Source organism: Mus caroli, unplaced genomic scaffold (assembly GCF_978045245.1).
Source record: "Mus caroli unplaced genomic scaffold, Mus_caroli_1 scaffold_9, whole genome shotgun sequence".
Taxonomy (NCBI): domain Eukaryota; kingdom Metazoa; phylum Chordata; class Mammalia; order Rodentia; family Muridae; genus Mus; species Mus caroli.
In genome coordinates, this window is record NW_028227264.1 from 21714843 (window position 1) to 21731250 (window position 16408).

The 16408-nt window shown below is 37.7% G+C and overlaps 1 protein-coding gene across 1 annotated transcript in view; it reads left to right on the forward strand.

Annotated features, from left to right (window-relative positions):
- The window catches only part of Moxd1 (monooxygenase DBH like 1), a 76848-nt gene that overhangs the window by 25824 nt on the left and 34616 nt on the right, over positions 1-16408 (forward strand). Inside the window, exons 3-4 of the mRNA XM_021174770.2 lie at positions 1133-1300; positions 1594-1677. Coding sequence (XP_021030429.1) covers positions 1133-1300; positions 1594-1677 — 252 coding nt within the window. The remainder of the gene's footprint in view (positions 1-1132; positions 1301-1593; positions 1678-16408) is intronic.

A 16408-nucleotide genomic window follows, 5' to 3' on the forward strand; every position in this document is an offset into this window, starting at 1 on the left:
GAAAATGGTTTGGTAGAATTTGACAATGAATCCATATAGTCACAAGCTTTTCTTTGTTGTGTTATTATTTAAATCTTGTTGTTGGTTATACATATATTTAAACAATGTATATCCTCTTAGTTTAGTATGGGTTGGTCATCTTATTGTGCAACATTATCCATGAGTACACATGAACAAACATGTACTTACCTGGCAAGGAACTAACAATGGATTAAAGATAGTACCAAAGTTAAACTTGGTGAACCAATACATTTCACTGGAATTATGAACAGGAATATAGATCAGAAGGTACTGAATTACTCAGGCAGGTACATTAGTAAAAATTCACCTCAGCATATGCCATAACTTACTTGGAGTAGACTGGACAACTTGCAGGCAGTTCAACAGTTTGGACTCTTTCTTTTAATCATTTCAGCTGGTCTCTGCTTCTTTCAGATGTATGGGCAGATGGGGTCTGAGCCTTTTCTAGACAGCTCAGCTTGTCTAAGCCTTTAAGTGGTTCAGCAGACTAGAAAGTATTCTCAGAAGCTCCTCTTGTCTGAGTGTGCCTCTTAGAAGTCCTTAGAGCTTACATACATTTGGGAATGAGGAACCCACAGTATCTGGTCAGTTTCAGGAACTTCCTGAGATTGTTGAGTTTTTTACCTCTGGAATTTAAGGAAATTACTTCCAGGATAGAATGTTTCACCACACTTAGTACATCCTGTACTTTATATAATGTCCCTCAAAGATGGAAGGTTTTATTCTAAATGAAATTGTTACACAACCTATGTATTTCTAGAATTTATCATTTCTTCTAAATTTTCCATTTTTTGAATACCAATCTTCAAGGTATTCTTTAATGAGTTTCTGTATTGTATTTTGATAACATTCTCTCTTTTAATCTCCAATTTTATTTATTTGAGTATTCTTACTCTTTATTTTGGTTAGTTTCACTTGTGATTTGTCAATTTGGGTTTTTTTTTGGGGGGGGGGGAGGAAGAGGGTAAGAATCAACTCCCTTGATACTCTAAATATATTTATTCTCATTTCTTCATTCTTATGGGCTGCTTTAAAGAGAATTCTTTAAGTATAAGTTAGTGGTAAGGAAAGTGCTGTTATGAGACATAACATACCCATGTATGATTACTAGGATAGCACCGTGAGAGTTATCTGGGCCTACCATCATGACGATCCCGGAGAATCTGGTCCCAAGTACCATGACTTAAATAGGGGCACAAGGAGTCTACGGTTACTGAATCCCGAGAAAGCCAATGTGGTGTCTACAGTCTTACCATACTTTGATCTGGTAAATCAAAACGTAAGTTCCTCTTTCTTTCTTTCTTTCTTTCTTTCTTTCTTTCTTTCTTTCTTTCTTTCTTTTCTTTTTCTTTCCTTCCTTCTTTCCTTCTTCCTTCCTTTCTCCCTTTCTTTCTTTTTCTTTCTCTCTTTCTCTCTCTCTTTCTTTGTTTTTTCTTTTTCTGTCCTTTTCTGTTTTTAAACAAAAAGATGGGTTAAACAAAAGTGTATAAGACTGATTGCTTATGTTATTGAATTTATTGTCATCTCAACCAAATGTGACTTTTTATTTTCTTCCCGTTTTTCTTAAGACAGGTTCCCATTCCAAACAAAGGCACAACATACTGGTGCCAAATGTTTAAGATCCCTACATTCCAAGAAAAGCATCATGTGATAAAGGTATGTGACTGTCATGTGGGTCAAACTTCAATGATATGAGTGGAAAAAAATCTTTTTTTTTTTAAATGAAGATAGTAAATATACAGAAATGATTTCTAAGTAAATGAGAATATTTGATAGAGAAGAAACACTCTTTAGAGACTGAAAGCTTGTAGTATTCCATCTATCTTCTAACTCTATACATCTAAGGTAAGTAGGCACTATTTCTGTAATAGGAATTGCTATTTTAAATAGTATATTACATATTAATAAATCCTATGCGGGAGAGTGACTCTTCTCACATTGTTTGAGACTATCTGATTCATTGAAAATACTAGATCTTGTCATTTAAGAAAATGCTGTTGTGTTTTCTTGATGATAGGAAAAAAGATTAGTGAATTTCTATCAAATTGTGAAAATGAAAACTTATACAAGCTCAAAATGAATGAGCTCAAATTGCCCCTGACGTGCAGTTCTCTTTTCCTGTTCCCTGGGATTGGATCTCCCCAGATTCTTACGTCTAATTAATGCATGAACTCTCCTCTGGCCCTGGTTGTTATTGGCAGTACCAAAGAGATTGAACATTATGCCATTTGCTCTCCAAAACCTCACTGGATACTGTAGAATAAGACAGAGTTAAATATTGCCAGCTGAATGACGCGAACCCTTAGGAAGCCTGATGTTGCTACATTTGTCTTGGCTCCCAGAGTAAGTAATGAAACAGTGTGGATGTAAGAGAGGAGCAAATGGTTAGACTGTGGCATCAAGATGGCTCCTGCATCTGAATCAGCGGTTCTTCCATTCATTAGCATTGGTCTCCCAGGTAAAGGACTCTGAATACAGTTGTAGCTACAGTTCTCTCTGCAGTAAACATCTCAGTCTTAACATTCACTCTACCAAGCTCACAGCATTTAACCTGAGGTAGAAACACTCATAACTCAGAGTGACTAAAACATGTAGATTTCAAATATATTCATCCAGGTGTCCAGATCGGTCTTTGTTTTGGGATGCTCCACAGCTGTGTAGGATACAGAGCATGTATGAGTTACCAGATGGTCCCAAACTTTTACCGCATATATTTTGCCAACAGATGTCTTAGCAACCATATAACTGTGAATGCATTGCTTGTCTCTACAAAAAGTTATTTTTTTTTCTTCATGTAAATAGAAAGTGAATGCAAATCTATGTACTTAATGCAGGGTCAAAGTTCTTCAATTATATCAGTAAAGTCTTTCCCAGAAAATAGAATATTCATAAACACTATGTGCCATTTACCAGTAATTTTACAAGCTTCTGGCTTAAGAAACAAGTATGAAACCAGGTTCTGAAATGAAAACACGCATTTCAAAAAATAGGCCCTTTATTCACTTTAAACTTTGATAGATGGTAAAATTCATAACTGCTTCCACTCACATGTTTTGTCATTATAATTACTAATGCAAAAGATGGAGTTGAATGAAATAAATATAATTGTGTCATCTGTGAGATGCCAGTATGGATTTCCTTTGCCTGAAACCTCATCAAGAATTCCTAACTAGCTTTTTTTGTCACAAGCATATCACAACACACAGACAAAGAAGCTCTTGAATAGGTACTTTGTAATCCATTTATGCCTTTACTATATATTTGTAGCAAGCAGAATTAGTGGCATGTAAGACTTTTGCAGTATTTGCAGTCCTACCAAAACCCAGGAGATCTTTACCTTGAGGAAGACAGGATCTGAAAGAGGGTCACCAAGTTGAAGGAGGTTCCTGTCATATTTTGTGGGAGAGGAGAGTTTTGGTGACTAACACCTTAAAATTGAATTATTTAGATAAAAATATCTCTCACAGGATAGATTTCTGCTCTTATCTCTAAGCCCCCAAAGTAAGGTTTACTTAATATTATGAAACACCATCCTCCAAGTAAGACAGCATACGAAGAATCAAGCCCTGCCAGGAATAGGGTCAAAGAAAATATTAGTGTTGTACAAGTTGTTAGAGTCCATATTTCAAAAGATGGTTTACTTTTTGATAAATGATACAGTAAAATTCTTAGGAAGTTTATGAAGAAGAACTTTTAGATCTAGAGCTCTCCTAGAGATATCTTGTTTCCAGTCTCTTTGTCCTAGAAGAGATGATATCTACTACTTTATAGGCAATATGTTATCTTCCCATACAAAAAGACTTATGGTTTGAAAAGCTATGGGTCAGATGTTTGTCATTTCCCTCAGGTGCTTGCCCAACAATGTGCTAACACTGTGTGGAAGGGGCTCCACTCGGCTGGGGAGATGTGCTTTCAGGACATTGACATTTCAGCATTGGCTGGGAAGCCTTACAACCTTAAACACAGGGTGAAAAGAGATAGTCAGCTCCCACAAGTTGTCCTTCCACTTCTATACATGAGGTTCAATACCTCCTACTTCTGCATATTTCTGCAGTGCCTGCACATGCCTCCTAACAGACATGCAATAAATAAACAAAAAAATATTTAAAAAGTAGGCCTCAGTCCTTCTCTGATACAAAGTACTTTAAAGGAAGATTGTTTTTGAATTATCAAGTATGTGATTTTGAGTGAGCTTCAACAATGTTGATTACAGATCATTTTTAATAAGATTAATTCAAAGAGAGTTCCTATTTGTGGCATAAATGTCAATGCTATCTATTTTATGGCTGTAAACAATAATAAGACTAAACAGATAAAACATATCAGTCATCCGATCATGACTTTATTTAATTGGAATACTTAAAGTTAATGATAATAGGTTAAGTCTTAAATTTTAATTTTACTCATGTAAACATGATTCAAAATTAGGGTTATGCTGCAATGAGGTAAATATTGAATTACTAAAATCACAAAATAAATGATTTGTCTGGAGGAAGATAGGATTACAATAAGAGTTACTAGTTGTTCAAATTCTCTGGTGACTCTAATGTATTGACTTCTATTTGATTGTGGAAACAACTGGCTGAGTTGTAAGTGGGAGGTGGGTATAGTGGCATCCCTGTATTCCAAATTCTCAGGAAGCTAAGGCTGGAGGAGTGTCACTTCAAGGTCAGCCTGGGCTACTTTCGAAACACGGTCTCAAAAGAAAATATTGTGAGTTTGAAAATGTGTGTGTTAGATGCTAGCGTTTCATTCTTACAAATGGATGTGTAAATTGTAGACAGCTTATGGTAGTTTCTATTACACAGACTCTCCTCATCTTGGATCATTTGTTTGGATCACCTGCTCTGCCTACTGGTAGCCCACACTCAGCCCACACTATCTCAGGCCACATGACCTCAGGCCAACATGGCTTTTCTTTATTTAGCCTTCTCATGCTGTGTCTTTACCTTCAGCTTGGAATTTATTTTAATAGATGACTCCTTCATCTGGTGCACTCAACAATGATGGAATTGTCAGGACTAATAATACTTAAATATGCCGCCTTCCAAATTCGGGTTATTACTTGGTTTAATACAGTTTCTTTTAAGGGTTGTTTTGTTTTTATCACCAGAGAATTCTCTTCCCAGAAAATCCATACCATGAGTTTATCTGTTCAAACAAGACATATTGTTGGCCTAACAAATATTCAGTGATAGCTGGATATTTTAGAGAAGAAAATACTCACCATGTGACCCAGCATAATCATGGTCCCCCCATCTTCTTGGAGAATTACTTTCCTGGTTACCTATAGGGAGCTGAATGCATCTCTGAACTTGAATTCTTTTACCATGATTTGCTCATCAAGTTTAAGAGAGAGTTGTGAGCCATTCCTTAGTCCTCTTTATTAAGTGGAAATGATACCTTCCTCGGGAGGTTTTTAGAGTAAGGGATAAACAAGATTTTGAGTGGTTTGGGGTTTTGGTTTGTTTGTTTGTTTGTTTTTGATTTTTGTTTTTCTCAATACAGCAGACTCAGACTCAGAAACTCTTTGACAACGTGACAGCTGCTGTTGGGCAATTTAGTTTCATTGATTCTCATAGAATGACTTTTCTCTGAAAACTGCATTTTCTGAAAGCCTGGGAAAGAACAGATTACTGGGCTAAAAGTTCAGTCAGATCTGAGTCTCGTTTAGGGCTGCTTTGACTAATTATAAACTGTTTGCCTTTGTATGCTAATTTCCCCTCCTAAAAATTGGAGAAGTCGATCATACTTTACTGACTTAATTAACTTTGAGCATAGGTGTTACTAGGACTTATGAGTGAATCAAAAGGGGTTAATATTTAGTACCATGACCAAACTGAAACATTTAATAAGCTGATAGATTATTTGCAACATATAGCTGCAATTTTATATATTGTTCATCTTGTTCAGTATCTGGGATACTGAAGGGTTTCCCATCAGCCTTTTTAGATGTTCAGGGATTTAAATAAAAGCTACGTTGTGAAGTTCGGGAGAAAGCTCCCTCAGTAACACACTTGCTGAGTAGACACGAGTAAAGAGTTTGCTCTCCAGCATCCGTGTAAAATGCCTGTAGCTTCATTTCTGGGGAGACCGAGACAGGAAGATCCAGTCTTGCTGATTAGACAGTCTGGCTGAAAACTTCAGGTTCAGTGTTAGATCTTGTCTAAAAACCAATAAAGTTGAGAGCCATTGAGGAAGCCTGTTAATGGTGACCTTCACATGACCTCTGTGCGAACACATATACCGCACAACGGAGACATCTACATTATCAGTCACATCACCTAGGGAGATCACCTTGAAAAATAAATGCTTTAGTGAATGCACAAAAGAAACATCGAAGTAAAGCAAAGCACTGTCATTTTTAATACACACTGGAAGAGAAATGCTACGCTTTACGTGTGCCCCTGAATATATGTATTTATCTCCATAAGATCAGACTTTATTGCTGCTAAATCTCAATGATGGATTGTAGAGGATGCTTCCTAGGGAAACTCAGGCATAACTGCTCTTAAATAGGCATGAAGGGTCCTTGAAACCTGAATACTGTATGACCATAAAATAGTTACTGGAAACTTGATTCCTTGTTGTAGGCATAGAGTAAACGTTTCTGTCATCATATCATAGATTAAATAGATTTGGCTGTGCTCATTCATTTCTTAGAATGAAAGGACATTGTTGAGTGGAGAACTTCATCGTTAAAGCATGTCACAAAACATGAAATGTCCTAATAGGTTACTATTTTAAGAGAGTAAACTGTTAGAGTTGATTTTCATAATCATGGGAATTTGACCCTGACTGATATAAAACTCCTCGATCCTCTGAGGATCAGAATTAGCTTTTCTCTCTGTGTATCTCACTCCTGTCTTCCTCCTGAAGTGGCGTCTTCACTGATGCTGACTGCCTTCCCTCCCCATGGCGATGCTTGTTGGTCTTGTCGTCAGGGTGTGTGCCCACACTGTCATCAGTCTTTGCCATGTGCTCACGTTACCATGTGGGAACAAGATGTTTGCTGTTGACTGACTCGGTGGTCCAGTGTGCTTTTCCCAGATCTGCTCTGACCACGGGGAATGGCTTTGTCTCACCACTGTCTAGCTTTCATCCCTGGCTTTCTTACCATACTCCCTGGAGGCAGATCTTTGGATCTGTCGATGGATCTGTTTAACAAGTTGAGACAAATGCATTTTCACAATAAGCCTCAGGTTAAGCCATGTTCCACTTCTTCTAAAACCTTTGCAATACTCATGATTCCACTAAAAGTTCATGCTGTAAATAGAAAAGTTTCAACAATCCACATTTTAGTAATTTGTGCTACATAGAGAATCAGTGACAAATAATTATATCCCTTATATTTAAAGCATCTGATTTATACACACACATACAAATATAGACATACACATACACACATATATATGAAAAGGTGAGAAGCCCAGGGTATTTGTGCTGGCTAAACCTAAAATTTTGGATGGAGAGATATTAGTAGGAACATCAACCTTACTGGTAATGATGTGACTTAGAGAAGCAAATTTTAAAGATTGCTGATACAGGCAGGGCGCTCAATGTTGAAGACTTTGCTCAGTATCCTCCCGGGCTACATCTATGTCAGATATATCAGGGGTTTGTCTCTCTACCTGGGTGTTCTTTATAGTCACATAAACTACAAAGGGATTGAATTCACTCTGAATGCATGTCTATTCATGACCGTGATTTATTGCCCTGATAATTAGCTTGCTGACCCTAGAAAAAGCACTTAACCTTGCCTGCTCCTCAAATTCCAGCCCAGTCAGATAAAGAGATTTCACCGAATGATTTCAGTGGGTTCTTTCTGCCTCTAAATATCTGTGACTTGCTGAAAACTATGACTGAAGTCTGTGGTAGAGATCACATGTCCTATGGTCTGAGTTTCCCACACTCTGATTTCTCACTGGTCTATAGTAGGTTCAGAGTGAAATGTGCCCCTTTCCCCAAGAGGTTAAAAGGCCTTCATAGGGGCTCCATAAGCATAGATTTTGATGCATCTCCATCCTCTCTAGGGCATGCCACCAAGAGAACCTTGGAAGTCTATACACAATTGTAATAGTTCAGTATGTTAACAGACTCAAGTTTTAAAAGAGAGACCAGGAGACTTTATTCTGCCTGGGCTCTAAACTGTTCAGTTTAATCCTTACACCCACAATTGACTGAGCTTGTTGCTATTATTATTCAATGACTATTACATTAAACTAAACAATAAAATTCACATGTTCACTGTCTTTATTGTGTAGTGGCTTAAGCACAGTCTATGATGTAGGACGTCATGATTCAAATCTTGACTCCTCAGCCAATAGATGTTGATTCCAAGCGAGTTCCTCACTTAATTAAGTCTTAGGCTACCATTTGTAAACATGGCTAATAAAAGTACTTGTTCCAATTGTTAGCTGTCATTACCAAATGAGTGTTTACGTGTTTAGCATGTATTGGCTTAATAAGGACAAAGCCATGTTACCAATTTACATGGTTTTCAAACCTCTTAAATCTCAGGATAAGACAGAGGCAAGGCTTTACTGAAAGAGGCTAGAACAGAGCACACTGGTATATCCTGACTCTGCTTTTCATTAGCTAAGTACCCTTGGGCAAAGAAAACTCTCAGAGCTGGCCTCTTCAGTCGTAAAGTAGGAAAAGTAATTCTTGGTGAAGATTAAATGAAGACAAGCAGAAACACCTGTTGCATAACAGGCTCGTAATTGCTTGTTTTCTTCCCTTGAAGGGAATTATAGAGACGGAAGACTAAAAGGTCTAGTATTTTCTCATATAGGCTTGCCATATAGGATTTTCCTAAAGGCTTCACAGAGGCCATGGTAAGCAGTAAGTCACTATATTATTTTGAAAGAAAGATTCCTTAGGAGTTAGATTTCATTGCTTGCTTCCATTACTCTAAACCAAATGAAATGTAAGCTTGTTCTCCCCTGCTCTTTTCTAAGTAAGGACAAAGACCAGCTGGTGACTCTCCCTTGGGACATTCTTGGACATTCTTAGAGCCCCCATTAGTCTTGCATTTGGTGACTTTAAATAAGGACATTTTTCAGCAGACACTGGATATTTATTTTCCTTAGCTTTTCTTCTACCACCCAACCCTTCTGCCTCCATCTAGTGTATCATTTTCAATTGTGCAGAAGGTCAGATGAGAACACACTAAAGCATTAGCACATATGATGGGAGTTAGTGGCTGTAAAATTCTCAAGTAACTTAATCATCACTTCTGTTGACAGAATACAAAAATGTTTATATTAAATTCCAGGTGGTACTGTCACATTAGTAAAAATGGTGACGCCAAGCTATGAGTGACTTTAGTTTGTGACACTGGGAAGTATTAAGTAAAACTTCTGTTTATTTTTGCTACTTAGATATATCATCTCATCAGGATTTCACAGTTTCTCAAGATAAAACCAACTTTCTAGAACTTTCTGGAGTCAGGCAAGATCAAAGTAACTTATTCAACCTCATACAATGCATCGGAAACAGGACCGAGATTTGAGCATAGATCCTCTGAGAAAAACTAACAGACTGTTGTCTGTATTGTATGGTCTTACTAACTCAAGCCTTCTGCCTCCCCCACCTCCAAAGATATTTGTGGTAAAATGAGAAAAAAGATCCACTCGAAAAATGTCAGATAGCACAGATTCAGCCTTGAGTCTTTTCAGTAGACTTCTGAAAGCACAAGCTACTTTTGTTTTTGTTCTGACAGCTTTACTGAGACTTGTGATATATAAAGAACTGCGTGTGTTTAATGTGTACTATTTGGTGAGTTTGAACACATGTGCGCACCCCTGACCTTGTTCCCAAAGCCGAGGGAAAGGATATCTGCACCACCTCCCAAAGCTTGATAACGTTCCTTTGCCTCTGTTTTAGTAAGAACACTCAACATGGGTTGTGCCATTTTAACAAACTTTGAAGTATACAGAACCATTTCTCGCAAGGTTGCTTCTGAGACCCATAGAATGTGAACATACTTCGTGGGCTACATAAGGCACCCCTACCAGAACCTTCCGAGACTTTGGGTTAAAAGTCCTGCAAGCTGACAGACTTTACGTGGCATCCGAATACACAGAAGCCCAGAGTTTTACTGCTTTGCTAAATATAAACACATTTATCAATAATGATACATAGAAAACCTCATGAGTGATTTAGGAAATGACTTAAGGTCAGAGTTCAGACGTTCAAGCTAAAGATTATGCATATGTTTCTAGAAAGGGGCAGAATGCTGAGCCTAAGATGATGGTGCAAGGAAAAGAATTAAATGAGAAGGAGGCCATGGGCTCTAACTCACCGAGCATGTGCCGTAGCATAAGACCTGGCTCTAACTCACTGAACATGCGCAGTAGCATAAAGGATCCTGGGAAACAGGCCAGCAGCTTTTTGGTGGAGTTTAAAAGAAAAAAATCTTCCTTGGAAATGAAAACACCGTTAATGGGTCAGTTCATCCCCATTCCAACTATGGTCTACATAAAGGGACCCGTGAGATGAAACACTAACGTTTTCATTTGGTCTTAAGTTTGTGGCAAAATGCCTGTAGTGCCATAAAACAAGAAAAGACACGTTGGGAAGAAAGCTAGAGAGACTGGCTGCCTAAGACCCACTGGTAGCACAGATTTCAGTCCTACTCCAACCACTGGCAACATGAAAACTAATACCATGATTCCTCCAGGAGATTAAATTCACATTACCCAACCACTGGAAAACTAAATCTGAGAAACTGAGAGGTGTGTGATGAACAATCCCTAAGAATGTTGTTTCTTCATTCATGAAATATTGGAACTCAGAAAACTGAGGATTTATAAACTCATTAATTTATAAGCACTTCTTTGCATTTATTGGTAAATTAAGTTATAATGCAAAATTATAACTACAAAAATAATGCAGATAGCTTTGTGTGTTCCTAAAGAGAATTATATTACAATTTTCTGTTTAAAAAAATCATATTAGTATACAACCAGGATGGCATCATAGAATTGACACAATTGAGGTAAAAACAAAAATTATTATAGTTTTTATGAATGGAACTTTTGTCACGCTTGAAATGAAAACTGACTTGTAATAAAAGAGATATTTGCAATTTAAGTTTGTATAACTCATGAGTTGAATATATTTCACAGCTTTCTACTTGGCATTCTCAATGCTGAATTTACACATTATTAAGCTATTATCAAAATTTCGGAAGAAAAGCCTAATAATACAACTATTTTAGAAAGGGGAATTCTAGCAAATTTAAAAGCATTATGGATTTGTCTTGCTCTGGTGAGTCACTATTGTTCTGCTTGGTTCATATCCTTAGGGTACAGCTTAAAAATTATCTAAGTTAAATCTCTTAATACGGTGCCAACCCCTGTGTGAAGGGGTGGTTGTTTAAATTCTTTGGAAAAGTTCTACAATTAATCCTGATGCCAACCTATTGTTTGAGAACCACTGCTTTGTTCTTATTTAAAATTCCCAGATGGTTCTTATAACTTTTTTTTTCAAACCTTATTTTTAATGATGGTTCTTAAATGCTCTAACCACCCTTGTAGCCCACCACCCACCAGAGGTAGTGGAAAAGAAAGGATACTGGGGGTGGGGGACAAGGATGGACTTGTTTAGAAAGGTTCTATGGAGCAACTCCCATCTGTGTGATCTGGAAATTAGCAGTTCACTTCACAGATTAGCAGTCAGAGGCAGCTTGATCCACTTGCAAATAGTTCACGGATACACCAGCAGTCCAGTTTGGCAGGGGCAGGTTGGAAGCAGAGGTGACACTACCAGGCAGAGACAGCCAGGCCTCAGCCTCAGCTCGAGTCAGTAGAGAGGAACACCAGGAGAAGTTCTTGGTTGTGCTTCTCTAAGGGAAGCAAAGATCAGTGAAGACAGGAGACCCACAAGCATTGCACAGCTTACTGTACCAGCAAGCCAAGCTCTGTCTCTTGCTCCATGGAGTCCTATTTATACCCTCCAAACATCCCGTGTCCTCCACACGCCTTTCATCGGCATGGTTTTGCCTCAGCAAGTGCATCCAATCAGCCCAAGTCTGCAGAAGTGGGAAGAAACTGCAGCACACCACCAGAGGTCTTTTTGGTGTGTTTCTCTTTATGGAGTCCCAACAAATGCAGCTCCATGCTACAATGTAAGGCAGAGCAATTCATGCATGCTCTTAGCGAAGAATCCCTCATCACGTGTCCTTTCACGTGCTTGCTTTAGCAGAACATCCTCTCTCCTGTGTCTGCTTCAGCAAAATGTTCCTTCATGTGTTTGCCCCAGCAAAACACCATCCAACGAACTTTCCAAAGAACCCTTAAGTTTCAGGCTTTTGCTATATATTGGTATTTTATAGAACACAATACACTGTTTTTCATAGTAGAATTAATACTCTCTTTTATGTCTCAACACATACTGAAGGTTGAACAAACACTGAGCATCTACTATCAGAATGTGGTATTGTGCCCTTGAAGAAGAACCCAGGTCACTAGAGAAATGGCTTAGTGATTAAGTGTACCTACTACTTTTAGAAAGGACTCAGGACTGATGTCCAGAATCTACAATGGTGGCTTACGATGCCATGCAACTGCAGCTCTAGGCCTCTGTGTGATGCTGCAACATGGGATACAGTACACCTGAACTTAGGCAGACACGGCCATGCCCATAGCATTATTAAGAACAAATCTTTATAATTCAACAATTATGGTATTGACATCATTTATTCCTTGGTGCATTGTGTATTTATTTGTGGAAATAGAGACACCAAAAACCCAGCTACTTCCTGGAGCTACAGCTGTTTCCGTTATAAAACCAGAACAGCTTGTGAGCTAGAGGATGCTTTCTTCATGTAGGGAAAAATTCATGTTCTAGTGAAACTGGTGCACCAAAGTTATATCTGTACATTAATGTTTACAATGTAAGGGCAGTTTAGAAACAATACTGAAGGCTATCTAGCTGGCTTTTAAAAGAATGTCTTTAAGTCATTTTGTTGCCAAATTTTAAGGAAATCATTTCCTCATTGAAACCAAATTCTCATTGAATCTCACTGTATCAATATTTTAAATGGTGAGTAAAAGCAAGACCATGTAGATAGCTTTTAGCATGCACTAGTTATCTATTGCTTCTCAGCCTGAAGAATCGTGAAAACACAGCAGCGCTAGCCGACAGTGCCAGAGTCTAAGTGTGTGCTCTGCCCACTGTGTATCTAACTGCCTGGCACCAGTCTTTCATTCACACCTCTGAATGCAAAGGACAAGAGAGTACCTGCCTGAGACAGTATTCAGTGCTGTCCGGGCCTTTCATCACGTAAAGTGATGCTTGTAATGTCAAATCTGAATGCCCACTGACTTCTTGTAAGGGAAACCATTTTCCTTAAAATCACTGACTGCCTCAGTGGGTTTAAGCTAAAATGGGTTTAGCTTTCCATTTGATGACATATATACTAGCTGGTTTTGTGTGTTAATTTGACACAAGCTATAGGCATCAGAGAGGATGCCTCACTTAAGGAGATGCCTCCATGAGACACAATTGTCAGGCATTTTCTCAAGTAATGATCAGCCCAGCCAATGGTCGGTGGTGCCATCCCTGGGCTGGTGGCCCTGAGTTCTATATAAGAAAGCAGGCTGAACAAGCCATGAGAAGCAAGCCAATAAGCACCATCCCTCCATGGCCTCTGCATCAGCTTCTGCCTCAGGTTCCAATCCAATTTAAGTTCCTGTCCTGGCTTCCTTTAGCAATGGACTATGATGTGGAAATATATGCTAAATAAACCCTTTCCTTCCCAACCTTTTGGTCCTAGTGTTTCTCACAGCAATAGGAACCCAAATTGCAGCAATATACAAACCTAAAATGATGTCAAGATTATTTATTTTCTTATTGTCCACAGTTAAGAAAAATATTCCTCCAAGCAGGCACACTACTAGCTACTACACATTTATAACCTCAGGACTCCAGAGGTGGCGACTGGAGGATCATGGCTTTGAGGGCAGCCTGAGGTATTGTAGCAAAATTCTACATCAACAATGAAAAAGAAAATCTTGCACCTTAAATTCACCCAGCTAAAAGTACCTTTGGTTCTCTTGACTATTAAACTCTTCATGTCATTTTGTTGTTCCATGTATGTATAACTGTGTGGTATATGTAAGCACATACCAGTGTATATGTACAAGCTCCTCAACACAACTGTGGCTATGACAGCCATGAGCAAAGATCTATCTTAGCTTTTCCCTTTACCTGCCATGATCTTGGTATCAGCATGTATATCCACGTGTAAGGGCAAATGCTTCGTAAGTGTCATGTTTTAGACAACACACGCTGACAGATTGCTTAATGTATGCCAGACACTGCTTCACTTAACAGTCATGCCATTTCCCAGAAGAGCAAACCAAGGCTCAGAAAGGATAGATATCTTCTTCAAAGCCACAGAGCTGGAGGTGAGATAGGATGGCTGTTGGAGTCTTAATACCCTGGTCTCCATGACTGCTGTATACAAAGGTAATAGGAACAAAGTGAACCACAAGAATGGGATGATTTAATTTTATTTTGTTAACTGAAGTTGAAGGGCCTTTTCTTTCAGCTCTCAGAAAAGCTTTCAAATACGTGGCTCACCCTTGACCTATAATAACTTCTCTGAATCTTGTTTTTTTTTTGTATTGGCAAAACAGATATAGTACATGTTTACAAATGACCATGGAACTTATTTGAAAATGCTTAGCAAGCACTTGAGGCCGAGAGATGCACGAGCATTCGTTACCTTATTGTCTTTTATCTTCTCTGACAGTCTGGACTAGGTGTCTGATTTTGTCAACATTTTATTTTATGGATGTTAGAAAATGAAATCTAGTGAAAAAAAATCTCATTATCAATTAAACCAGAATTTAAATTTAAGCCATAAACTGCTGTTATTTATCTACATCTCCGTTTTAACATGTAAAAATGGAAAAGAATCCCCATATGTATATATAATTAAAGAATTTTCTATAATTAAAGAATTTTCAGAGCTTTTGAAAAAGCTCTAATTACTTGAATGCAATTATCCAATAATTCAAAGAAATTCACTTTGATTTTGTTGATCCTTTCAAGATATTTCAGAGTAGAAAGTTGAAATGTATTTGTTTATAGCTGACTGGCTTCACTGAGGTATATCAATTCCTTTATATTTTGGAATTCAATACTTTAACCATTTTTGCTTTAGATTTCTATGTTCTAAGCAGGTAGGAGATTGCTACCAAACACACTTTGTTGTGTAAGCTCCCTTCTACTGAGGTTCGGTTTGTAAGATTTACAGCCACTAAATTGACAAGGTCAGAGAACTAAGCTCTTCTGTGCAGTGCTAAAAAGGGAACAGCAGCTTTCTGAGTAATGATTTCCACGTATGCCACAATTAAAATTTTCCAACAGTTTGTTGATGTGATTACATATTTTCCGAATACTATTTATTGGAGTGCTAAGATTACCATTATGGAATAATCTACATCTTCAGTTTGAGGTAGTAATATTAGGAGATTCCATTGTCAGGCCTTGTTCCCTACACTGGAGGTCTTGAAAAGAAGTCACAACAGCTGCATTCTTGATCCCTCCCCACTGGGAGGATGAGGGAGAATGGCCTCAGCTCTGTCTCTTAAGACAATGCTCTTATTTTCCAACAGGAGACTGCATTCCTGTTGCTTCATTGCCAACATAATAGTACTGGTTTTTATTTTAATGCCTCAAATATTTTTCTTGTTTATTCTTTAATTTCATTAATTTTATCATTAAAAAACTTGCAAATAAAAAAAATTACACAGCAAAAGTACTTAAACCCAAAGTCTACCTAACTTCTAAACAAGTAGGAGTGAAACACATTAAAAAAAATTTATTTTAAATGAGTGATGCTTCTCTCTAAGTTAACAAATGGTGACATATATCTATAGTCTATATTTTTATGCTCAAAGAAATACTTATAATATTACATAAGTTTTTATTGGTTTAATTTACCTTCTTTTTAAAGTTACTTTGAGAATCATTTAGTAATTTTATCAAATTACCACACTTTTTTTGCAGGTTAAAATATAGTAAGCATTTAGTTCCTAATTCAGCCCTCTGCTTTGTATAAGCCCATTTTTGTGGTCATCTTCCACTGATGAGCGTTCAAAGTGACTTGAGGATTTTGCTCATCAGTTATAAGGTTATAAGCATAACCTTAATTATTGATAGTTCCACTGATGGTTGGATTACAAGACGCTGGTCAAGGGTATAGATATTATGCATTTTAATATACTTACCAGGTTAGTTTCTAAACATGTATCTCTCATCACCACTGATGTGAGATTATCTTTTCAGTATCCTTTTAGCCCTAGGTAGGTTGGTCATTGCCACCTGATGGCTAAAAACATAGATGGTTGTAAGGGATGTCAGGACACCT